General features: G+C 43.6%; 1 protein-coding gene across 3 annotated transcripts in view; it reads left to right on the top strand.

Moving 5' to 3' along the window:
• Positions 1-23869, top strand: part of DPYSL2 (dihydropyrimidinase-like 2) — a 50568-nt gene that overhangs the window by 11258 nt on the left and 15441 nt on the right. For 2 of the 3 annotated variants that reach the window (XM_009995009.1, XM_009995008.1), the window contains exons 3-6: positions 2870-2958; positions 4261-4445; positions 21981-22145; positions 23259-23320. In XM_009995009.1, coding sequence (XP_009993311.1) covers positions 2870-2958; positions 4261-4445; positions 21981-22145; positions 23259-23320 — 501 coding nt within the window. Of the gene's footprint in view, positions 1-934; positions 952-2869; positions 2959-4260; positions 4446-21980; positions 22146-23258; positions 23321-23869 lie in introns of those variants that run through there. The other variant, XM_009995010.1, reaches the window with a different exon arrangement.

Below are 23869 nucleotides of genomic sequence, written 5' to 3' on the forward strand. Positions count from 1 at the left end.
CCCGTCCCCCTCCTGCCCCTGCCCGTCCCCCCGGCTCCGAGGGGGGAGCCGTGGGCCGGAGCCCCCTGCCCCGGCCGGCTGGGGATGGAACAGGATTCCCTTTTTCTTCCCCGAGAAGCTTCTCGCAAGGCGCACGTTTTGGTCCATTCCTCGATGCAATCCAGGGGGAAAAGGGAAGGAGCCGTTATATAAACCCCTCCCTTGATTTCCTTGTTGTGGGAGACGGGTTTTAGGGCAGGTAATTGCAGGTCCGACGGTACTAACTTTTCGTTACATAAAGCAAGATATTGGCACCTAACGGGACTGTTCGAGCCATTTATAATTGTTTTTTTTGAAACAGTTTTTCATTCCTGGCAGCGGCTCCTTCTCCCAGCCCCACGGACACACCCATCCTCGTCCTCCTTCCTCAGCCTCGGAGGCAGAAAAGTGAGCTCTGAAATGGAGCTTTGAAGTGTGACATTTGGGCAGGAGCCGCTGGGCTGTGCAGTTACATTTTAAATGATGTGTAGGAATTGCAGGGGATGCACAAAATCGTTACATGATAAATGGAGCATCCTTTTTTAAAATTATTTTAATTTTTTTTTCCCCCGGAGGAGGGGATGCTTTTCCTCTAGGAGTCCAATGGAGAGAGTTTAAAAAGGTGCCTGTATTTGAATAAGGATGCAGGCTGCTGCTGGGTTGCTGTCAGGGGCCAGAAGCACCATGACGCATTTTTCTTCTGACCGAATGCTCTGATTTCTGTGCTGTGCACCCCGTGCAAACCTCTTGTACACAGAAAAAAAATAAATCAGATCCTGGCCTTATTTACTCTTGTATAAACCCAGAATTGATCTACCCAGACTAATGCTTGAAGAAGAAAGATAATCAATGCCTAGTTGTCCTGTTTTGACTGCATCAGTCGGGGAAATAAGCACCGATTTAGTGGCAGGCCCTCCCACATTTGCAAACTGCGTGTGCTTTTGTCTCCAAGGTGGTTGAAACCAGCAGAAAGCTTCACAGTGATTCTAGAGCTTGCTGCAGCAGCAGACCTGTTCACTAGCAGAAGCATTCAGAGCATCATTAAAATGGTCCAGGCTGCATTTTTTTGGCTAGTATATATATATATTTTTATTTTGTTTCCTTTTTCCCTAATTGATGCATGAGGACCTGAGCTGTCAGTGACATCTGTGGCTAAACGGGCTGGTTTCACTCCTAACCAGCCTTTTTAATAGCACAAGGAGTCAGCACTAGAGGTGGGCATAAATACTGCAGTGTTTCTGGAGATGGTAAACATGTAGGGCAGTTTGCTGTAGAGGCTGGCATTGAAAGACAAGTGGGTTTTTCACGCCCCAAGTTAATTCATTCAGGCTTATTGGCATTCACAGCAGATCCTAAATTTAAATCTTGGGGTTTTCTTTCTTTCTTTTTTTTTTTTTTTTGTTTTGTTTTGAATTGGTGGCATTATTCAGGGAAACTCCATTGCAGCAGTAGGAAGAAGGAGAAGGAAAAAAAAAAAAGGAGGGGGAAGGAGAGACACTGTCTCATGTATGTTTGGCAGTTACATAGAAGGTGGGTATAATGGTATAAATCAGTAGCTGCTGCAATTAATGTAGCTCTTTTGGCGTTTAGAAGAGCCATGTCAGCTTGTGTCAGTTCAGAATTGGGTGCTCCAGCTCTTCAGTTCTGTTACAAGCTCTTTAAGAAAATGCCTGATTCTTTGCTTCTGTGGGACCAGCAGAGCCCAGCTCAGGATGAGGTCCCTGGGCACCACTATTACTGTCCTCTTAAGTTCAAGGCACCAGAAGGTTAAGTCCTGCTCTCTGCCCCTTCTTGAAGTCAGCTTTTAGTTTCAGCAGTCTCTGGCTGTGCTGTTCTGGTTTAGCTTTGTTCTCTTACAAAGACATTTTGGAGAGGAGGAAAGAGAAGCAGCCTAAGTACAAGTGCCAGGGTGTAGTTTAAACTGAACACTGCATAACCTGTCTGTGCTTTGCCATAAACGTGTGGATCTGTAATGTAGGGAATGGAGGAACCAGAGGAATATAGCAGTAATTTTTAACTTTCCTCCCCATCTAGAGTGTGTTTCACTGGTTTATGACTACTGCAAAAAAGATAAATTTGTTTTTGACCTAGAATGTCCCCAAAGCAAGCTGTAACCTGGGCTGTGATAAAAGCACATTGCCTGATAGCTGCTGAGCTGTAATTACCTTTCTGTTCCTGCCAAACTGTCTTCTAATTGGAAGGAATTTTAATAACTGCTTTTTAAATCTTCCTCATAAACTTAATTTATTTGCTAATATGTACTTGTTTCCATCTGATTATGCAGTAGTGCTCTGGAAAGGCAGTAGAAGTATCCACTGCATTGAAACATCACTACGCTGGACAAAATGACTTTGTTTGTGTTGTGTAACCCATGGCAACAGACTTTTGGTCCATTTCCCTGACAGCAGTTGACTCCGTTAGCCAAGGAGTGACTCCAGGGTGTGGGTGCATGTAGGAAATCTTGCATAGACCAAGGCAGAAAAAAACAAGAGATGTGGCTATTACGCATCCCTCCAAGTATTATTATTTAATGCTTTTGCTTTAGGTGCTGGTAGCAAACTGCAGGTATGAGTGAAGCTGCCAAATAGACAAGCCTGCTGGAACCCAACTCCTTTTCCCTTCTGATTTTTATTTTTTTTTTATCATTAGTGTGATGAAAGAACTTGTGGATGAAATAAAGTATTTTATCTTTCCAGTTCAAAGTGCGGCAGTTGACTTGTGTCTTGACATGCACTTGTGAATAATGCAGAGGTTGTTGCTGTCTCTGCTCTTTTATCTCTGAAGTGACATTGCAGACTGTCAGCTCTCTCACAGAATAATTACGTGTTGTTGTGTGCTTCTTTTGTTGCAGAGTGATCGTCTTTTGATCAAAGGTGGTAAAATAGTTAATGATGACCAGTCTTTCTATGCAGACATTTACATGGAAGATGGGTTGATAAAGTAAGTGAAGCCTGATACCCTGTTATGATTGGGATTTGCAGATTAGCAAGGAATAACTTTGTCTCAGTGAGCTATGTTAGATTGCAATGAAAAATGAATATTTCACATATATCCTCCTGTTTTATGGAGGAACATTAAAAAACAAGGTGTTGAATTAAATAAACAGGACCAAGCCCCACTGTTATTAAAGTGCGGGTCAGATGAGGTTCTTACATGTGCTTAATTTTAGCCATGTGAAGAGCCCCCTGCTGAGATGACACGTATTTTTGAAGTTATCTGTGTTGTAACATTTTACTGAGTTACGACTTCACATGCTTTTAATCCAGAATTCAGCATCACAGTACAGCTAATTATTTTCTAGGGCAGGAGGCTGGACTCAAGTCACCTCTTGCAGCATTGTCTTCTATCATTCTGTGATGCAAGGATCAATACAAACCCCTTTAAAGTTAAAAATGAGTTTGAGGATCAAGGCTCAGACCTCCTTCTAGCACACTCCTGTGTTTTCAGTCCTGAAACCTATGTTTCTGGCACTTTAAATTTATTACAGATTTCTTTGGAAAATTACTCTTAGGAAAAAATGGATGAGCCAGAAGTTACAAACAAGGAATTTTCCTGCTCTGGCTAAATGGTCAGCACATGTGTTTTGTTAATCAAGGTTGAAAGTCAAAGAAGCCAGCCAAAGACAGCTAATTAATTGCAATGTGTCATCCACTGTTGCACTTCTAAAAATAAGTCTCTGAACAGCCAGACTTGAGAGACCTTCGAGGGTCTCATCAGGAATTTGGTAACTGGTGTCTACATGGGTTTATATTTGTGCAGGGAGCATCTAGTACTTATGCATGAAAAGGAAGTAGACAATACAGAGACAAGAATTCTCCCAGTGCTCTCAAAACAATGCCAACACCTGAACTGCTGTTAGTTTGGTAGAACCAAGTGTTGAGCTGCCACTTGGCAACCCCAGTGCAGTCCCAGTAAAGCTGCTCACAAAGCTCTTGCTGTGTTTGGTGCACCTGATTATCTGCATGGTCCCTTCTCCAGCTGCCTGCCGGTGTGGCTCCTTCTTTTCCTTCCTATTAAGTCTAATACTGCCTTGAGGTCCTGAAGTAATTGCTCATTTTGCTCTCAATTATGCAACTGCTTCAAGGGGGGGAATAAAATATTTTTAGCTCTGCATGCTGATTCTGTAGGTTGCTTTATATGGAAAAAGCAAATGTTAGCCAGGTTAGGTAGCACAGGGGTGTATGTTTACAGGCTGTTGGTCTTGTTTTTGTCTGACTTGCTGTTTGAAACCTGTTTACCCAGGCAAATAGGAGAGAATCTGATTGTGCCAGGAGGAGTGAAAACTATTGAAGCCCATGGCAGGATGGTGATTCCTGGAGGGATTGATGTTCACACCCGCTTCCAGATGCCGGAGCAGGGGATGACATCTGCTGATGACTTCTTCCAAGGGACCAAGGCTGCCCTGGCTGGGGGCACCACCATGATCAGTAAGCTGGCTGCTTTTTCTCTTCCAGGAAAGCTTTACTTTTCCGTTTCTCAGATAAGTACAGAAACTCTGGACTGTGTAAGCCATTTGATGCTTTGGGCCAGGTACCAGCACAGGGGTATTTCTGATGTCTGTCCAGGTTGCTGAGAAAACCTTATGGAAAAGGGGGTGGAAAAGCAAGATGGAAGGATTTCCACACTTTGCAGCTGTCAGTCATTTCACTCTTCTGTATCAGCAGGGTTCACCTTGCTACTTGTGTGACTTCGCCAGATTCTTGGGTCTGCTCCTCCTGAAATCAGTGTCATTTTGACCTCTGGCTCCAGTGTGAGCAGGAGATTCTCCACATACCTATGCCTCAGTTCCTTTCTCCCTGGTGTCTATAGATAGATGTCCATCAAATGGTTCACACCTGAAAGCTTGATGCCAGTGTATTTGAAAACTGGGCCACTTATTTAAGAACTTGCACATGCCCACTCATATAGGCAGCTTTAGCAGCAGAGTTGTTCCTTGTGTGCTTAGATCCTCTTTTAGGGGAAAAGAGAAATCAGGAAATGAAAATATCTCAAAAAGACAGACTGACTCTTCTGCTGACACCAGAATTAGACACTCACAGTGTTCCCCTCTAGCTCTAAAATGCCTGGTGAATGACTTCCAGGCTATCTGTTCCCACTTGCCTTGGCTACAGATGGATGGTTTGCTAGAGCCAGGTTCTTAAAACTTTATAATTGAGTCATTGTTGTTAACCTTGTTTGAGCTAGAGAAAAAAATAACAACCTCAGTTACAGTTCAGTTGATTGTGTGTGAACTGCGACATGGCATCCTGGAGTCTGTGCCACGTATGGGAATCAAGGATAAAGGTGTAAAGTGATACAATATCTGAACATCTTGATTCTTTCATGTGCTGTGAGGTGCTGCCATTTCACAGGAGGGGAGCTCAGGTACAGAGAAATGAAAGAGCTTGGTTCAGAACAGGGACTAGTGTCTATTGTCCAATCCATAGATATAAAGAGATCTTAGGCACAGCCAGGAGTTGGCCTGACCCTCCTCAGTTCAAACCCAGCTCCTTAGGAACTCAACATCCTCATCTTTTAGAGGATGGTCACTGGCCTGGTGGGCAGATTTGGATTGACTGATATGCAGGTTGGGAGTGGGAGCCAGCAATCCAAACACAGCTAAAGCAACTAGTTCAGAAACAAATCTTCTGAGTCTGGGCCTCACAAAGAGGTTGCTTGTTCTGTAAATTTGGTGTAGTGCTTCAAATAAATAACCTTAAAATAACCTGGGAAATTATTTTTCAAATTGTTATCACTTTAGAGTATAAAGTTAGTGTATGAAGATAACCTCAGGCATGCAGGAAACATCAAGTGAGGGTGTAGCTGTGGATGGTCTCACTGGGCATAGTAATACCCAGTTTTTCTTCAAATCTTTGCTGTCAATTTAAATTAATAACACTGAAATAGTATTTTTTTTTTTCAGCTTCAGTTCATTAACTTTGTTTCATTGGTTGTTCCTTTGTTATTGATACACCTGGTTCACACCTGAATTACCATTTTGTTCTTCCTTGTTAGGTTGAATTAGATCAAAATACTATTCTCTGTCATGTGCATCTGAGCTTTCAACAGCAGTATTTTCCCCAGTGGCACCTTAGAAAACATTTTAAGCAGAAATTCCTTAGGCAAGGTAGGCCTTTACTTGGGTTCCCCAATTTTACCTATGCTGAACCTCACACTTCAGAAATGCTTGGGCCTTTCCACGTATGTGCATGTGTCTTGATGACTGTAGTATCTGAATATCTCACTGATGCTGTTCCTGACAAATCCCTGGGTTAGGGAAACTGGAGGAGAGTCCACCCATTTTCCAACTTCTCATTATACAGCAGTGAAAAATTAGCACTATGTAGATGACAACTGTGGGCAAACCATACAGAGGAGGCTGGTGGCTAAACTTGACCTTCCTGTAGTCCTGTGTGTCTCTGGTTAGGACACCAAAATACACAATCATTTCTGAATCAAAAACATCTTCCTAGAGCAAGGGCAGAAATTAGACTGCTGAGGATGATGGGGAGACTTTTCTGATGGGCAAGTATCAGCAGCTGGAGCTGAACAGTGGAAAGCAGGATAAAGAACCCAGCTAGACTTCAAAGCTTTGGAGTCTCTGCTCTCTGTCAGGTCAGCTGTTCTCTTCTTAGCAAAATTATAGCATTTGCAAACATGTTTTTCTGCAGTGAAGCATGCAGAACTGCCCTCCTGGACATGCTCTTGGTGGGTGGCCTTTGGTTTTCTCCAAAGCAGGTGGTTCCTTGCAGCGTTTTTTCTTTTATGATAAATGGGATGTTTAGTGGACTAGATTCATAATATCACAAACAAATTGCAGCCTGAAAATGACATGCTAATGTTTATGTCATTGTATATTTTAAGTACCATGCCTGGTTTAAAAGAGAATATGCTCCTCTCCTGTCCAACTTTGTGTCTGTCTGTTGGGGTTTTTTTGGCAAAGCTAGCCTCGAGGCTGTGAGCTTTGTGGGAAAGCACACCCATGTTTCTTAATTTGTGCTTTTAACAAACTTGGTGTTATTTATTTACAAATACCTTTACTCCATCAGTTTCTCTTTTTTATACAGAGCCCTTATTTTGGGCAAGAAAACAGGTTAGTCAGCTTCATGCTTCAATTTCTTTCACATTTTCATGCAGGAGGGCACTTTAAGGCTGTTTACTTTACAATCATTGCAGGGAAATATTTGTTTTATGTACATTTTTCCATGAAATTAAAACAAGAATCTTGGATAGGTTTCTATGGATTGTTGGTTTTATAAAACCCGTGGGTGAAATCCTGGCTTTGGCGAGGTAACGGAGAGTTTTGTCATCGACCTCAGCAGTGCCAGGAATTCACCCTGTATGTCTGCTTTGGTTTCAGTGAACTTCATTTTCAGTTCAGATCAAATTCCATGTTGTTCCTTCAATTCTCATGGCAAACTCATCCAAGGGAAGCACACAGGAGTTCAAGAATGTAACCTATTGTTTCCAAGCCCTGTTCTCATTTACTTGTGTTCCTCTTTTAAGTAAACTAATTACTACAGTATCAGAGAGTGGGGAATCTTCACTGGTACCAAATTGAGAAGCCCCATTTTCTCCCCAGTGAAGATTGGTCCTGGTGGGAAGCAGATCTAGCTCCAGTCTGGGACTTCCTAACTCATCCCCTGGTCAGCTGGAATGAGGGAGAGTGGCTGGGGGTGATGATCTGAATTAGCCCTTTCTGCTCTGGATCACCTGTGTTCCCACAGGGCTCTCCAGTCTTTGCTCTCTTCTAGGTTGCTGCACTCAGGAGTTAGGGCTGATTTATTTTTCTAGATACTCATCCCACGGAGGCCATCTGAACAGGAATTCCAGCTATGATCCTTCTGTCTCTGCCCTCCTCAGTGCCAAAGGCAAGACTCAGCTGACTTTGCTAACGTATGAAAAGCTGCAGTTGGTTTTGCTGCTGAGAGGTGAAGTGACATATTGTGATACGATTTGTTTGTTTTCCTGAAAGGGCAATTTGCATGATCCTGTCCCTACCTTAAAACAATATTGGTGTGGCTTTGTCAGCCAAAGACAAACAGCACTGTGTGTCTTTTAGGATAATGTTACTCTGGGTAAAACTTGGATTATCTCCCTTTTAAAATGTCATAATGCAGCATTTGGACATTAAGTTGAAGGGAGGATTCCAGGATGATCTGCAGAAGACCTTCTGCAGAAGAGAGGGGTATTAAATACTTCCCTAAGCTCCCCTGTATTCCATGGAGAGAGAACAGTCCTGGAATTTCAGAAAAGGGCTCCATCTGCAGTTGCCCTTTACAAGAGGTTCTTTCTCACCCATGGAGCCTATGGAGCCACAGTTTTGTTGAGTTAAAGATTACATTTTTGAGCCCCTGTTGTCCCAGCTTGAGCTGGGTTGATGCCTTGGATATAAAAGAGTCTCTGGAACTGTTAGAGAAGGAATATATCACTGCTGAAAACAGGGTGGCCTCTCCAGGTCTTGTGATATTAAGTGTGATGGGTGAAATCCTCATAAAGTCAATGGTACAACTCCCTCATTTCAGAGGGGGCAGGATTGCCTTTCTCTGCTCCTAGCCCTTCAGAAAGGATGAAGCTAAGCTGTGTAAATTTACTGGCTTTCTGATCTTTGAGCCTGTTCAATGTCCTAGTCAGAACTGTATCTATCCAGGCCAGCTCCCACACACATTTCAGCCCCCCCACACCAGACTGGGCTTCTTCCTGGGTATCTGCTGTCCTGGAGTGAAATCCCTTGCTGACATTGCCTGTGTTGACTCAGTCAACCACTGTTATAATCATAGCGAGAAATTACAGTGAGAGAAATTATAGCTCTTTCTGCCTTGGTGACTTGGAAGCCAGCTGCCTTTTGAACTTGACTAGCAGTTATCCTAATAACATGGAGAATGTACACTGGGGATATGAGCCTTTGTGTCTTGGAAGGTTCAGAAAATGAAGGGGAGCTTCACATGGGCTGCAATCTGCTTCCTAATGCTATACCCTGCTATTAGAGACAGCTCATGTGCAGGATGGCAGGGATTTTCAGCAGTGTGTCAGCTGCTCAGCTACAATCAAATCTGTGGTGAGTTGACACCAGGTCTTCTAGGTCATGCTGAAGATCACCACCTTGCTAGAAGGACATGTTTGCAGTCTAGTGTGCTTTCTTACCTCTTAGGTTTTGAACTGAGTGTGACTTAAGAGAATGGAGCCACCCAAAGAGGATCAGAGTCTAAACTGCAACGTGAGCTTAAAGTAAGGTTTAGAAAAGGGCTGGGCAGGGTTCTGGGATGATGGCAGCTTGGCATGGGGTGGTGTTTAGACCCACCAGTGAAGACTACATCATATTCTACCCTACCGGCTGCTGCTATTTTATACTATCAGGATTAGTCCTGTCCTGGAAGACAGCAAGAGTCTAAATTGTGGGCAGAAGATGGAAACAGAGACACAGAAGGAGGTGGCAGCAGTGGTTGTGCAGTAGCTTGTGGCCAAGCTGGAAGTATAAAACCAAGGGTTTTGAGTCCGAGGGCCTGACCACAGAGCTGCAGTGTCTCACCAAGTCTCTCGGGCTGTGTGTACACAGTACTTCATTGTTCCACAGGCACCAGCCTGAATTTTGTTTCTTTTTGCACCCAGTAGCCAAGATGAAAGAGGAACTGTGTGGTTGGGGACGAGCACTGCAGACAAGCTGCGTTGGGGTGTGTGGCTTGTTTCATTTCCTAGCAGCTGGCCATGGCTCTTTTGCAGCGAAGAAATGTTTAATTCTCTAGAAGTGTAATTAAAATGTCTACCTGCTTTTATGAAAGTTTATGGTGATTTATATGGGTAGAGACTTCCTTGAACTCAGTCGTTAGGATAATGACATTACCACACAGGAGAGCAGAGTCTTTTTGGCCCTTTCTCTCCTCTCCCCAGCTCCCCTTGGTGCTTTTTATACCCCCCCCACTCTTCAGCCTCTGCACTGATTCACACTAAATCTTGTCTGCTTCACTGAGTCCTAGCTTCCTGCTGGTGTGTTTGTTGCTTTCTTTCAGAGTGGGCTTAAAATCATTAATGAGAAAGTCTGTCTGTAAACAGAGATGGGCACTCCCCTGTTGCGAGCTACTCTTCTCATGCTTTTAAACCCCTCTAAGTCCATTAGGCATCTCTGCCTGCAGTAGTGAGGGCAGCTACTGTAGGAACACAGCCTGCCTTGCTGGGGCCAGCTCTGCTTCCAGCCATCCCTGCCACACTGACGTTCTGCTGGATGGGATCGCCTCTGTTGTTCTAGTGGAGTTTCCAGAGGGGTCCTGTTGGAAGTGAACGTAACAAATCTGCCAAAGCCTTGATGTCTCTTGCCAGTTAGCACAGGAGGAAGCAGCTGCTCAGTCCTCAGCACATGTTGTGTGTTGCTGTGTGCATTTTAATTTTTTTTCCCCCTTTGGGCTGTAACTATTGTTTGTTGTCTCATTGCTGCTGAGAGAATAGGCTCCCGTGAGGACCAGGTGAGGACTTGAGCTGTGTACACTAAATCTTGTCTGCTTCACTGAGTCCTAGCTTCCTGCTGGTGTGTTTGTTGCTTTCTTTCAGAGTGGGCTTAAAATCATTAATGAGAAAGTCTGTCTGTAAACAGAGATGGGCACTCCCCTGTTGCGAGCTACTCTTCTCATGCTTTTAAACCCCTCTAAGTCCATTAGGCATCTCTGCCTGCAGTAGTGAGGGCAGCTACTGTAGGAACACAGCCTGCCTTGCTGGGGCCAGCTCTGCTTCCAGCCATCCCTGCCACACTGACGTTCTGCTGGATGGGATCGCCTCTGTTGTTCTAGTGGAGTTTCCAGAGGGGTCCTGTTGGAAGTGAACGTAACAAATCTGCCAAAGCCTTGATGTCTCTTGCCAGTTAGCACAGGAGGAAGCAGCTGCTCAGTCCTCAGCACATGTTGTGTGTTGCTGTGTGCATTTTAATTTTTTTTCCCCCTTTGGGCTGTAACTATTGTTTGTTGTCTCATTGCTGCTGAGAGAATAGGCTCCCGTGAGGACCAGATGAGGACTTGAGCTGTGTAGCTTTGTCTGAGGCTTGCAGGAGGCCTGTGCTGTGATGGTGTCTTTAACCCTGGCTGTCATGACTCTGCCTGCCAGTCGGGGCATCTTTCCTCTTAGACCTGAAAGGTGTAATGAGTAGTGTCTGGTTTGGGCTGAAGTCCTGTGAAACCACTGCAGTGCTGTGCAGCTTGTTTGTAAGTAATTCAGTAGATATTTTCCCCTATTTTCCCATATTCTGCCTTCCTCAGAGCTGCTCTGGATCCAGGCCCTTGCTCCTCTACCAGCTTTCTGCCTTTTTGGCGATGCTGATGTTTTAAAGAGCAGGTGAGTGGGGCTCTTTCTCCATTTCTGTTTTGCCCTGTGCTGCTCTGGACCCACTCCACCTGTCACTGCAGAGGAAGGATTGAATGGAGCCTGTTCCACACATGCTGGAGCCTGGAGACTCTGCTTTAGTTATGAACAAATGAATGTTGAAATGGCAACACCACTGGCAGTGCAGTCTTCCTGCAGATGTGACTGACCTAGATTTTTCCATGCATCCAAAAAGAGGGATTTGGCACTCACTGAGGAGAAATAACCAGTGTTGTCTGTTTATGCAATAGCACTTAGTACCTCTTATTCTATGTAATGGTTGGGATCAGTAGTGCTACTTTCCCACTGCAGGGAGAAGAGTCCATGTGTTTTGTCTGAAGAGCTGCTTTTAAGTGCTTTTCTTGCTTTCACATGTCAAATGCTCTCATTCCTAAGTCCCATGTCTTATGGATGACTGCAGGAGAATTAAAGACCTAATGGGTATTACCAATGTCTTTTATCTTGCACGGCCCCTTACATCACTGGAAAATACATGTGATACTTTGAGGGGTGCAGGTGTGAAAGTTGGGTCCTCCAGTAAAAGCCTGTCTGCTGTAGATGGAAAAGCAATCTTAAAAAAACAAAATACAATTATCCGCTTTGGTTCATGTACCATCATTAGCTGCCTGTGATAGGTTTTCAGGGCATGTGCATTAAATCTTGCTAGATAACCTGTCTTAATCATCTTCAAGTTGAGACAAGGTCTTAAAGGAAACAGCAGGAAATGGCGCCTCCAGCTCTTTTCTTGGCTTGCTTTTCTGGGCACGGGTTTTTGCCTTCCTACCAGAGTTCAGTCCCTTGGCTGCTTCTACCTTCCCATGAGCTTGACTCAGCAGAAACCATCCCTGTCAGACAGGAACTTTTCACTTTCCGTGTTGGGAATTAGCTTTGCGTGTCAGGGGAAGGAAGCAAGTGATGCCTGAAAGAAGTGATGGCTAAAACTAACTGCAGTATTTATCAGTTGGGGTGGATTCAGGTGATGCTGGCTGCAGAGTGCAGGCTGACATCTTGAGTCAGTGAAGGCTTTTTCCATCTTTCCTTCAGCCACTCTGCCTTCAGTTCATAGATCCTATCTGCTTCTTAGAAACTATTCTTTTTGTAATCTTTCTGGTGAGAGGGAGAAATGTTTAAGGAATAGAAATGAGCTCCTCCTGTCTAGCATACTTGAATCATGCCTATAAATTGCCAGTTTTACTAACCTGGGGCTGTGCCTGCATCTTTGCACAAGCCTAACTCCCATAGAAGCCATGTGCATTTAAAAAAAATGCAGCAATGGGCACTTAGGACTTATGGCTTCTGGGAAAGCTCTTTGCTTCCCTTGATACACTGCAGTTAGTGTTGGGACCACCTCTGTGACAGTGGCTGTGGCATTTAATTTCAGTCGCTAGCTGTCTGTAGTGGGAGGTGGATGTTGCTGAGAGTTGTATGCTTTAATTCAAATTACTGAAGTTCACCTAGACCCTCATATTATAAATATAAAGTGATTATTTTTATGTAGAGGTGCCTGAGAGATGTGAAATGCTGGCTGCCAACTAGCAATTATATAGTCCCTGTCACTCCCAACTGGGATCCATGTCCCTGCAGCTCATGATACACAGCTCAGGTTACTGTCAGGGTGTGGATAAAAGCAAAAACTTGTGTAAAAGAGAGACAAGGTAAAGTAAAGTGCTTTTGGCTTCCTGGATGTTGAAAGTCTATTTTAAGTAATAGGAAGAATCATTAGCTTTTAACATGTGAATGTTAACTGAAAAATCTCTGGTTGAATTTTTAAAGCACATCAAAAAGGGCTTCTGGAAGTTCCCCTTCCTGACGGTTTCTAAGGCATATTTTCCCCAGATTTCTTTGTTCCTGAAAGCAGTTACATATGTGCAGTGTGTATATTTTTGGATTCTGGGGGACTCTGTGGCGTTTTACATGTGAATGAAATTCCCTGGCACAGCCTGCAGGCAAAATGAGCTGGTAAAGGAGCTCCTTGAGAAGGGTCCCTGCTGCTGCACAGCACTGCTTTTGTGAAGAGGAGAAGGGGGAAGTTCCCAAAGCACAGCACAGCAAGAGGTGGTGTCACCCAATATTGCTGCAAAAATCTCATTCCAGAAATGCATGTCAGTTAATGATGGTTCCCAACAGACTTTTCTTTATTTCAGGTAGGATTTATCAGGATTTGTATTGGTGTCCAAACATTTCAGCTGCTGGTGGGGTACAAAGTACTTTTCAGACTAAAGTGCAAGGGACTCTTTATCCATCCACGTTTGTACCTCAAACATGGTGCTTTGTGCCTTCAAACTTGGGGTTCTTCATGGGTCTGGGAAGATTCCAGACTGCTTCGGTGAGCAGCCAGAGCTGTTTCAGAGCTGGAGGAAGGAAATTTGGCAGGTGGGGACTGTGTCACAGAATTTCTGTTTAAACTAAGAATGATCTAGTTAGGGCTTCCTGCAGGTTATTATTGCAGCAATGTCAATAGCTATTTTGCAGGCAGTATTAGCCTTACAAAGTTGACAGAAAACTAGCAGATGGGTAGGCAGAAACTGGATGTGTGCAGTGGGCACATGCTGTTTGATCTGTGTCCTGCAATAGGTTTCTTAGAAAACAGGTTCTGCTGCACCTCCACATCAGATCCCACCAGTTTTCTCTATGGATGAATGGACATCTGGATCTGATTGAGTACTTGCTTCCTTGTCTGTCGTTCTGTTTGACAGTCATCAAAGTCAGTGGTTTAACTGAGAACAGAGTTGGGACTCGTGGTGTCTTACCAGCAGTGGAAGTGTTATGATGGGTGATTGATGAAAACTTCTTCCTCAAAATGTGATGTCATTTCATCACAGCTACAAGGAGAGGAAGTGTCTGGTCCCTGTCCAGTGAAGGGAGATGTTTATATGGCAAATACACAAAAGGAAAGGACAGGTTCACCAAGCAGATTTTTTTTTTTTTCCCCTTTTTGTCTTACAAGCTGTTTAAAAATGAAACCGACTCCCAACTGATTCTATAGAATCAGAATTCTTCATATTTTTTTTTTGGCTAGGGAAAAAATGAATCTTTCCTAGTCTTGAAAACATAAAGTCCTCTCAGAACTATCACATATTTCCATTGCAGTTGTATTCCTCTTCATCTCCACTGCACCCTTGAGACAATGATGGGCAACAAAATGAAGCTGAGAAGTTAAAACCTGGTCTTGGCAACAATGATCCAAATCCAGAATTGTCCCAGCTTCCTGGCTAGTGGAAAAAGCCTGACAGGCAGGGTATATCTCCACTGACCTGAGAGGGACAGAACTGGCTTACGGCACTTCATCTGTTGTCCTCCTTTTCTGATCAAACTTTTGCCCCTTAGATGTGTGTTATAGTTGTGTTTTGCCTTGACTAGAAATCCATGGCTACAAACAGAGGTTTGCTCAGTGCCGCTCCCTCAAGGTTCACAGGCCAATTCATATGGAAGTCTTTGAAGTCCTGTGTACTTTTTTTTTTGTGGACTTCAAGTGTGGAGTATGCCTAAAAGAAAGAATAAATCTTGGAATCACTTAAATATCTCTCCTGAACTTGGCTCCCTGCCTCCTCCATCATGGTGACCTCCTGAGATACAAGCACAGCTTGGATGTACAATAAACCTGCTCTGTAAAGAAGCGGAGCCTTTTTTGAGCTGATCTTATTAATATGTAGGCATTCCAGCTGTTAAAGAGGGTTATTAATGACTGGACATACACACCCCTATTCTTTACATTTGTGTCCAGCTGGCATTAAATTATGAATCATATTTTGGATCTAATCAGCTAAAAAGACAAGTGAAATATCTGGATGACATCAGAGAAGGAATAACAGAACATAGCAATCTGAAAATGTAATCAGTGTAGCACGGCTGTGTCTAATTCTTCTGAGCCTGGTCCAGCTTCTGATTCTCTGCATGGAGTCTAATAAACTGGATTTGATCTGACAGAAAACAACATGCAATGGCCTTTACCCTGCCTTTTCTTCTGTTAGTCTGGCAGATACAAGTGTACAGTCCTTGTGTAGTTGTATTAGCATGGGAAATGCTGGTTTGTGCAGAGGGTTGTTCCTCTTCAGAATAATCTCTATCTCAGTCTCTTCTTGGAAGGGAAAAAAAAACCAAGAACAATAAAATAGTGTGGAGATAAATCCCCTGAAGTATATAAAGCTGAAATCTGCTGGATCCAGGGCATTAAATTAATTCTTTATTTGACTTTTCATTACCTTCAAGTGTATCATCTTAGGTACGTCAGCGACATGGGACTGTAACCTTAAAAGCCATCTAGCCACTGTCCTTTCTTGTCCTTCATCAAAAATATGACCCAGAGTGTGGTTATAGGGAGAGCTGAGTATGAAATCAGATCATACCAGATGTGAGGCTCTTTTAGGTTACTTGATTTGGGATTTTTGAGCTCAGGAGAAATGCTGAGATCTCTTTCTAGCCTCAGTTGATGCAGAGGTGGTAAGCTAGCAGTTGTGCTTGAATACTTCCAGCATAAGTCTTGTTGCTGGGAGGCTTCTGAACGACTTTGTTACTGGACAAGACAGCTTTTGGTAGCTCAGTTTCTTGAGACATAAAAGGGTCATGATATATAACTACTAGTATAAGGGATTGTGTTCTTTTACTAGCTGAGGGTTTGGAGTTTCTGGATGAAATTTCTGTGATTATGGGTAATCTGTGAAGCTTCTTGGGTCAGTTAAGGGCCTGACGTTGAGTTTACATGTATTGATTTTATTTCACTCATTTTTATAGCATTACTCCCAGTTCACACCAGTGCCAGTAGAGAACAGTACAGCAGCCCTAGACTAGCAACAACTCCAGAGTTCTAAGCAGGGAGCTGTGCAATTACCAGGGCTGGATTTAATTACAACCTCTCAATAAAATGGCTTGTGACAGAATGTACAACTCAATAAATTCACCAGATTTCATCACATGCAGTTGCTGGGAAGATTAAGTAGTATTAAGCAGGCAGATGTGTTTATAGTGATCAAGCTGCTATTTAAAGTTTTGGGTAGGGGAAATCTGCCTACTAACAGTTAAGCTTAAATGTTAAGGATTTTCACTTTATAAACTCCTCTTAAACAATAGGCAGATTTAATGCTAGTAGGAGTAGGAAATAACGTGTAAAACTGTAGTTTATAATAGCAACTGGAACACTGCATGCATGTTTTTATTGCATACACAATTTTTGTAACATCTGACCCTAATTCACGTTTATATTGTCCATATCAAATAGTTTTTCCTGGTAGTGGAGTTAATTAGCTGAAGACAGAGAAACATTTCATGCATACTTTAGATGAAACGTAATTAAACCAGCTGAAAAAAACCTTTACAGGGGTAAGCTTGGAACCAAGAGCTATTAATAGAAATTCAAGGAAGAGGTTTTTAGCAAGCCAAGGCCTGCTCAAATGAGGCAGGATGCAAAAAAAAAAAAAAAAAAGAAAAGAATAAAATGGAACATGTCACAATACCAGGAAGCTATAAAACCCATTAGTCCCCACCCATGAGGACATCCATCCAAAGAGTAAAGTTTTGTTTTATAGGCAAGGCTAATAGCTGAGTTCAGCTCTCCCACTTGAAGCAAGTATTTCTCTTGAGCTTAGTGAGGGGTCAAAAATATAAAGGCATGGCTCTTCAACTGCATTTCTTTGGGACCTTCTAAATGCCAGGGAGAGATTATATGGGACTTTTTAAGGCTTCCCCAGTCCTCTGTGTGTGATACCTCATGCCCATGCAGAAGACCTGCCTCCCTTCTCAAACTGGGCAATTGTTCAGGGCTTCAGTGAGAGCTGCAGATATCTCCCTGCTTCAGGAAAGCTTTTAAGGACCAGAAAGCCACAGTGTATCCAAGTTTATGAGAGGAAGCCAAGATATGATGCAACCTTTTATAAAGCCACTATTTAAAGCTGAGGTGGGCACCATTTTAAGTGTATTGTTCAGCTAGAAGGTCCGTGCGGTTTTGAAGTGAGGAGACTTAGCAGCTGAATGAAGAACAAGGGGATGCTTAAACCACTGCCCAGTGATGTGAGTAGTAAATGCTAGTGATTTGTAAATGGATGTGCTCACTTCTACCCTACTTAGATTTTTCATGCTTATGTTAAAACAATACTATTTTATCTTCCCCCATACTTGGAAAGTTCTCTGTAAATCAATTCCTGTAAGTATTTGCCTTCCCCTTATTTCACATTGAGTGCCTGATGCACTGGGGGTTATTATCTCTCCCCACAGCATTCAGCCTTTTTGCCTCACAGGACATACAACATTTCAGTGTGGCTCAACGCCAGCTCTGGTGTATTAAAGCCACACAGATAAGCTAACAGTGGTTAGTGTTGTTGTCTCACTTCAGCTTATTGTCTGCCTTTAATCTTGAGCTGATTAATCTGTCCAAGGATCACGAGGGAGACAGGCAGAGGAACAGCCATGGACAACGGATGGAAATTACTTGGAAGTAAGAGCAGATGCACCTTGTAAGCAATGTGGAAACTGTAGGTGATGATGGGAGAGCAAAACCAGGCACACTGCAAAGGTAATTAAAGTCTTAGTGGTTGTGGCTGGAACAATCATGGCATGTTGGGTATGCAGGTGCTTGGATCCCACTGCCGCCCAGAGGGACATGATTGGTTTGTCTGGGAAAAAGATAAACAGACTATCCAGTAATCTTGGAATCTTGACAGTATCCTACCAAGGGAAAATTAGATTATTTGTAAAGTACAAAATCCATGTTTTCTTTTTTTATTTATAAAAAGCAATTACTTTGCTGATGTAAACCAGCTTGCTTGCTGTGCAAAGCCACAGGCTGTTGCATTTTTGGATTCTGCCTTTCAGAAGGTTAAAAGATGAATCTACAGAATGTTTTTGGGTCATAGCTGAGAAAGCTCTGTAATCCTAACCTCAGCTTTGCCAGTTAACTTGCTGAGAGTGTATGTTAAACAGAGATACTAGGATTAGGTCTGAAATGCACTGTGATTCAGGGAGCCACTACAAGTACCACAGGCTATTTAATTCCTCCTTTGAAGGTTTCAGTACTGATGAAGTGATGCTTAAAGGATCTTTCCTCTTCTCTTTTTTTCTTCCTTTTGTTTCTGTTTTTGGAGCAAGCTTTGAGCTTAAATTGAGCTGGCAACTTCCTTTTCAGACCCCAGCAGCTGACATCATTTGTACAGCAGTAATCAACAACAGGAAGAAAACATCTGGGCTTGGAAGCAAGAGGAGATCAAGGCTGTAGTGGTCTAGAAAATAAAGGGGTGACAACAAGCCTCTTGCAACAGTTTACTGTGTGTCCTGCAGACATGAGGCCACTGAAGTGGAAAAAAAATGCTTTCCGAGGTGAAGGAGTGAAGGATGGGGCAGTAAACTGTTGGGTTCCCTAGGGACAAGTGGTTCAGTGGGGTCAGGACAGCACACTGCTTTTCACATGGGAAGCCTCCAGGATAATCTCCATGGCTGGGTTTGCTATGTTCTCCTGTGGGTCAGAAGACCTTGTGTCCTTGGTCCTGCTGCAGATCATATCCAAGGGTCATCCTGGGAACCCAGGGCTGTGGGAACGCAGTGGATGGAGCTTTCATCAGCTGCTTTGTACTGATCTGAAGCACAGGGACCTGAAAGAAAAAGCTTTTTGTTTTACTCTGAGCTCTTGAGCTGTGCCTGAGGACTGGAAGGAGAACTTCCTCTGAGTTGTACGTGGGCGATTTCTATCCATAGGCAGAAGTAGTTGCAGTGCTCAGTTCTTTTAACAGAAGACAAAAAAATAAATCTTGACTGTTCTTCTTTAAAGGATCTCCTTCATATTTATTTGGGCTCTAGATACTATGTTTTTTCTGAAAAAAAACCCCAAAACAATGAAAACTCTCCAGAAAACCCCAACCCTTTCATGAGACCTGGCATTTAGGCCATGATCCATGCAATATAGCTGGCCCCTTCCATTGTAACAAGGGATTGTAAAATTGAGGAGGCATTTGTATTTGTGTCTGAGTTATATCTAGCACTTAGAGCTACATCCACCTTCCTCATTGCTTATGTTACTGCTTCTGCTGCCCCATCTGCAGCAGCACAGTGTCCTTCCTGCTTCAGGATGCTGTGTCAGACATCCCATGGTATTTTCTACCGTGTTGCTCCTTCACTGAGTCTCTTTGGACTCTTTCATTTCCAAGCTTCTGAAGACTGTTGGTTTGCCCAGCACGTTCAGGCCTTTTTGCTTACTGGTTCCACATGAATTTAAAAGGAAGTGGTTGATCAGTAATATTTGCCTGGCAGAGCTGCTATGGAAACAAGCTATGTTCTGTTTTGGTGGGGATGATGGGTGATTTGGCTATTGGTGAGCTCAAGGGAGCTGCTCTGAGATGTGTCGGCAGCACAGCTTCCATATGTGATACTCCTAATCTGCAGAGCTGACTTTCATGCACATATGCAGTGCTACCTCCATCCCATATCCTTATTGTAACCAGCTGTGGTTTGACTTTGTCAAAGATCTGACAGAGCTCCCTTACCCCCTCTCCTACTCCCTCCACTAACTCCCATTAGTCATACTTGGGCAGTGCATGAAATAAGATGGTGATAAAGCTCTGATCCCAGACACCAGAATCATTCCTGGGGGCTCCATGCTGGGTTGTGAAGACTCCACTGTGTTAACCCCTTGGTGCCTGCAAGCAGAATTTCCTAATGCCCATAAGCCATGTATCATCTTGGGGATTGATAGAGCTTTTAGGGCACCTTTCATTTAATGAGGTGGATTTATTACTGTGTTGTATTAGAGATTAAATGGGATTTTTTAGCCGTTTATTTAGTGGGCTGAGGAAGACAGGTCTTATGTTGAGGCACTGGACAGCTGTGAAAACCTTGATTTTCTCTGTATCCCATTGGTAATGCAGAGACAAATGTTTGTTTTCTCCTTATTGTTCACACTACTTAAGCTAAAGATTAACTTTGGCAGAGTGAGAAGGGGCTATGCACTGGCCAAGAAGCAATTCAGTCTGGAAGTCAGTGAAAGGTTTTTGACCACTGGGGAGGAGATCATGGAATGAAGATTGGATTATTATTTTTTTTTTAAAGACAGGACAGTTTATCATCTAGTTAAGTCTGGGTTGCTTTTCCCAAAGGGTGGTGAAAAGCACATCCTTGAGCAAATTTTAGAGCTTTCACTCATAGTGTAGATTTCCAAGCCTCTTGGAAGAGCACAAATATGCTAACTGCTGTTGTGTTGCACACAGTCACCTTTGCAAAAGGGAGAGAGGATGGGCAGAGTTTTGTGGGAAGGATAGTTCTTTTGGGTAATCCTTTCAGCTTTCTACAGTATTTTCACGTCTCAAATGTTGGAGATGTCTTTAGCAACACAGGTGGCTGAAGCTCTTGGGTTCTTCAGGAAAGCTGTATTGCTTTTGTAGCGGGTCAAGAGTTCCCAGTGTAAATCCAGTTCTTAAGGCAGTGCAGAACCAGTAAATCTAGGGTGGGTGTCTGGGGGTGAAGCAAAGCTTTTGTACTTCACCGAGAGCGAGCAGGGCCCAAGGACTTTGTCTCTTATCTCAGTTGTGATTTAGGGCTAACTGCTGAGCTGATGGCAGCTCAGATATTCACCAGTAAAGTTAAAAATAAACTTCTTTAATTTCTCTGCTAATAATTGAAGCAACTTAAATTTTGTGTGATTTGCTGTAAAATCAAGCCAGGGCTCTCTCCTCCTAACAGTGCCTGCCCAGTTTGTGACCCCTGAAGACCTGCCTGCTTTTCCTACTCTCTCAGCAGCAGTCCAGTTTCTGAGATGCTGACTTGCTTTTTCTATTTCACTGTGTCTGGTAAAGATTTTAGAGATCCTGTCTGTTCAAATAAAAATGTGAATGCTATTCAAAGTATAGGGAGGAACAGTAAATCTTCAGATGCAAATCTCTTCTGGTCCCCTTGGATGCTGTTCTGCATCTCTGGCATTGCTGGAGTGTCCTGTAGCTGCCTGTGAACGCAGCTGTGACTAGACCTTGTGTTAGGCTGGAACAGAGTGATCCTCAGACTGGGCAGATGCCAGAGGCAAGCAGGACCATCTTGTTGTCAGGAGTTGTCTCCAGCCACGAGAGGCTGTGGGTCCTGTTTCTTCCAGTTCTTCCTGTACGCTGTCTGTGGAAGGTGCTCTGATTTGGGATGTGTAGCACAAAGCAGTTCTGATCCATGTGTGGAGTCCACACTTGTCACTGTGCCTGTAGTACTAAACCTGTGCACTATTCGGGTACCTTTTCTAGCATCTTCAGAGGTGCAGACAAAGGCACTGCTTGAACATGAGGTGCTGAGTCCTGGGCGCTGCTTACTGATGCTCACAGGGGATCTTGCCTGTGTCGTTTGTCACCAAACAGAGGAGTGGTGTTGAGAGAGCTCTGCAGCGGTTGGTGTTTGCTGCCCTAGGATTTCATTTGCTCCATTCACAAACAATTGCAGTGAACAGGCTGGAGTAATTGAACTGCTTCCTTCAGCTTCTGCTCTATAATTAGCTTTTTGGCTGTATTCTCAGATGTGGGACTTCAGAAACCAGGTGTTTCAAATTCCTATATTTTAAGGGGAAGGGTTGTCTCTTTTTTTTCTCAGCAGCAGCCTCTGCAGAGTATGCTTTCTATCTTGGACATCCAGGAAAGCTGCTGCACCAGCCATTTACTATTTATTTACTATTTATTGGTTGTCTTTCCCAGTTGATCACGTGGTTCCTGAGCCAGGGACCAGTTTGCTGACTGCGTTTGACCAGTGGCGAGAATGGGCAGACAGCAAATCCTGCTGCGACTACTCTCTGCATGTGGACATCACTGAGTGGCATAAAGGTGTCCAGGAGGAGATGGAAGCTCTGGTCAAAGATCATGGTAAGTTCAGTAACTGAAGGTTCAAGGAAGCCTTTTCCCTCTCTGTTTTTTAGGACTGGGTCTTGTGAAATTTCTTATTCTTACATCTCAGTAAAGCTGTTCTGGGCCCTGACAGAAGCTTGGCCCATTCTGGCTTCTTGTGAAGGTGTGGATAGTCCCTGTGGTAGAGGGCTCAGGGGGATGGTACACACTGGTATCACTGCGAGGGGAACAGTGAGCAAGCAAGCATTGGTTTGCAGAGGGTAAATCCCTTGCTGCAGGGGAGCACCCTTGTTCAGTGCAGGTCCTTTGGTTATCAGTGTTGCAGGTACGTGATAGGTTTGACCATTAAACTGTTGTAAACAAGGGAAGAATCAGGCCCAAGAGGAACAATCCAGCACTGGTTGCTAAAAGTGGAGAAGAGTTGAATAAAATGACCTCATAGGTTTTCCCCCTCTAATTTCCTTGACGTTTCATCCTTGGACTAGATTAATTTTCCATCCTGTTTGTACTTAAAAACTGAATCTTGTACATCCTAATGAGTGTTTTCCCACACGTGCTGGGTAAAAGCTTTAACTGGTTCAGAAGGCAGGATAGAGAAAGCTGACTTAAGAGCACTCCCTGTGTCTTGGTCAGTCCAAACCTGCTGTGGAAGAGTGTGTGCTTACAGACAGATTTTTCATCGTTCTCACGGGAGGGAGTGGGGGATCAGGCAGCCAGGCCCAGTCTCTGTTTTTGTCTGTGATGCATTTTGCTTATTTTTTTACTCAGCCTCCAACAGTGCTGAATCCACAGAATTATTCTTACTCCAGTGTTAAGTGGAAGCCTAGGGGTTTAGCTGTCCCCACGGCTGGAGTGCAGGCTCCTCTCATCAGTTGTGTTAATAGATGCCACATGGCCAAGGAGATCCTGGCTTTATACTGTGCTCTGCAAAGAGTATGTGTGTCTGTGTGTGCACACGTGTGTACACATTTTGCAGCAGATGAAAGTAATTTATTTGTCTGCCCATCACTACTGCTTGCTGGGGGGCTGGGAGGTAGACATTTCCTCTGTAGGAGCAGAAGTGTGTTTTGTAGCTTCATCTGTGCCTGCAATTTGTATGTCAAAGGTAATCCTCTGCTCTCTTTCCACCAGGTGTGAACTCCTTCTTGGTTTACATGGCTTTCAAAGATCGCTTTCAGCTAACTGACTCTCAGGTAGGAAGCCTAACTGTTCACATGCTTCTGTCACTGCAAGCAGTGCATTAGTCACATATAAGGGTTTAAATTTAGCATACTGAGATCTGACATTCTCTTCTGTTTTCAGTCCTTGTATGTGTAACAGTACCTAAGATTTGAAACAGTACTCAGAGCTCTGGCTTGAAGGTTCTTTTTTTTTTTTTTCATAAAAAACCACCACAACAACAAACCCTGAAAGTCCTGGCTGGTGAAAGCAATGGCAAAACCCTCATTTTGAGAGATCTAAGCTTTTATTCCAGCTCCTTTGGTGTGGCAACAATGGCAGTTGTATAAATTGCTGCTTTATTCCTAGTCACAGGGCAGGCAGTGAGATCTCTGGCATAACTATTCTATGTGTTTATAAGCTGAAACTGATCCTGCTCCAGTAGTGGGTTTCTGGCTTTAGCCTTAGAATCCCTGGGACCTTAAAAAGGAATTGCCCTCCTGGCTGCTATGTTTGGGTAGGTTTAATTGTTGAGATGTGCAGTTTATATTTCTAACTGTGGTGGGAGGAGAGGAATGTCTGGG

This window comes from Chaetura pelagica, unplaced genomic scaffold (assembly GCF_000747805.2).
Source record: "Chaetura pelagica isolate M959 unplaced genomic scaffold, ChaPel_1.0 scaffold383, whole genome shotgun sequence".
Taxonomy (NCBI): Eukaryota; Metazoa; Chordata; class Aves; order Apodiformes; family Apodidae; genus Chaetura; species Chaetura pelagica.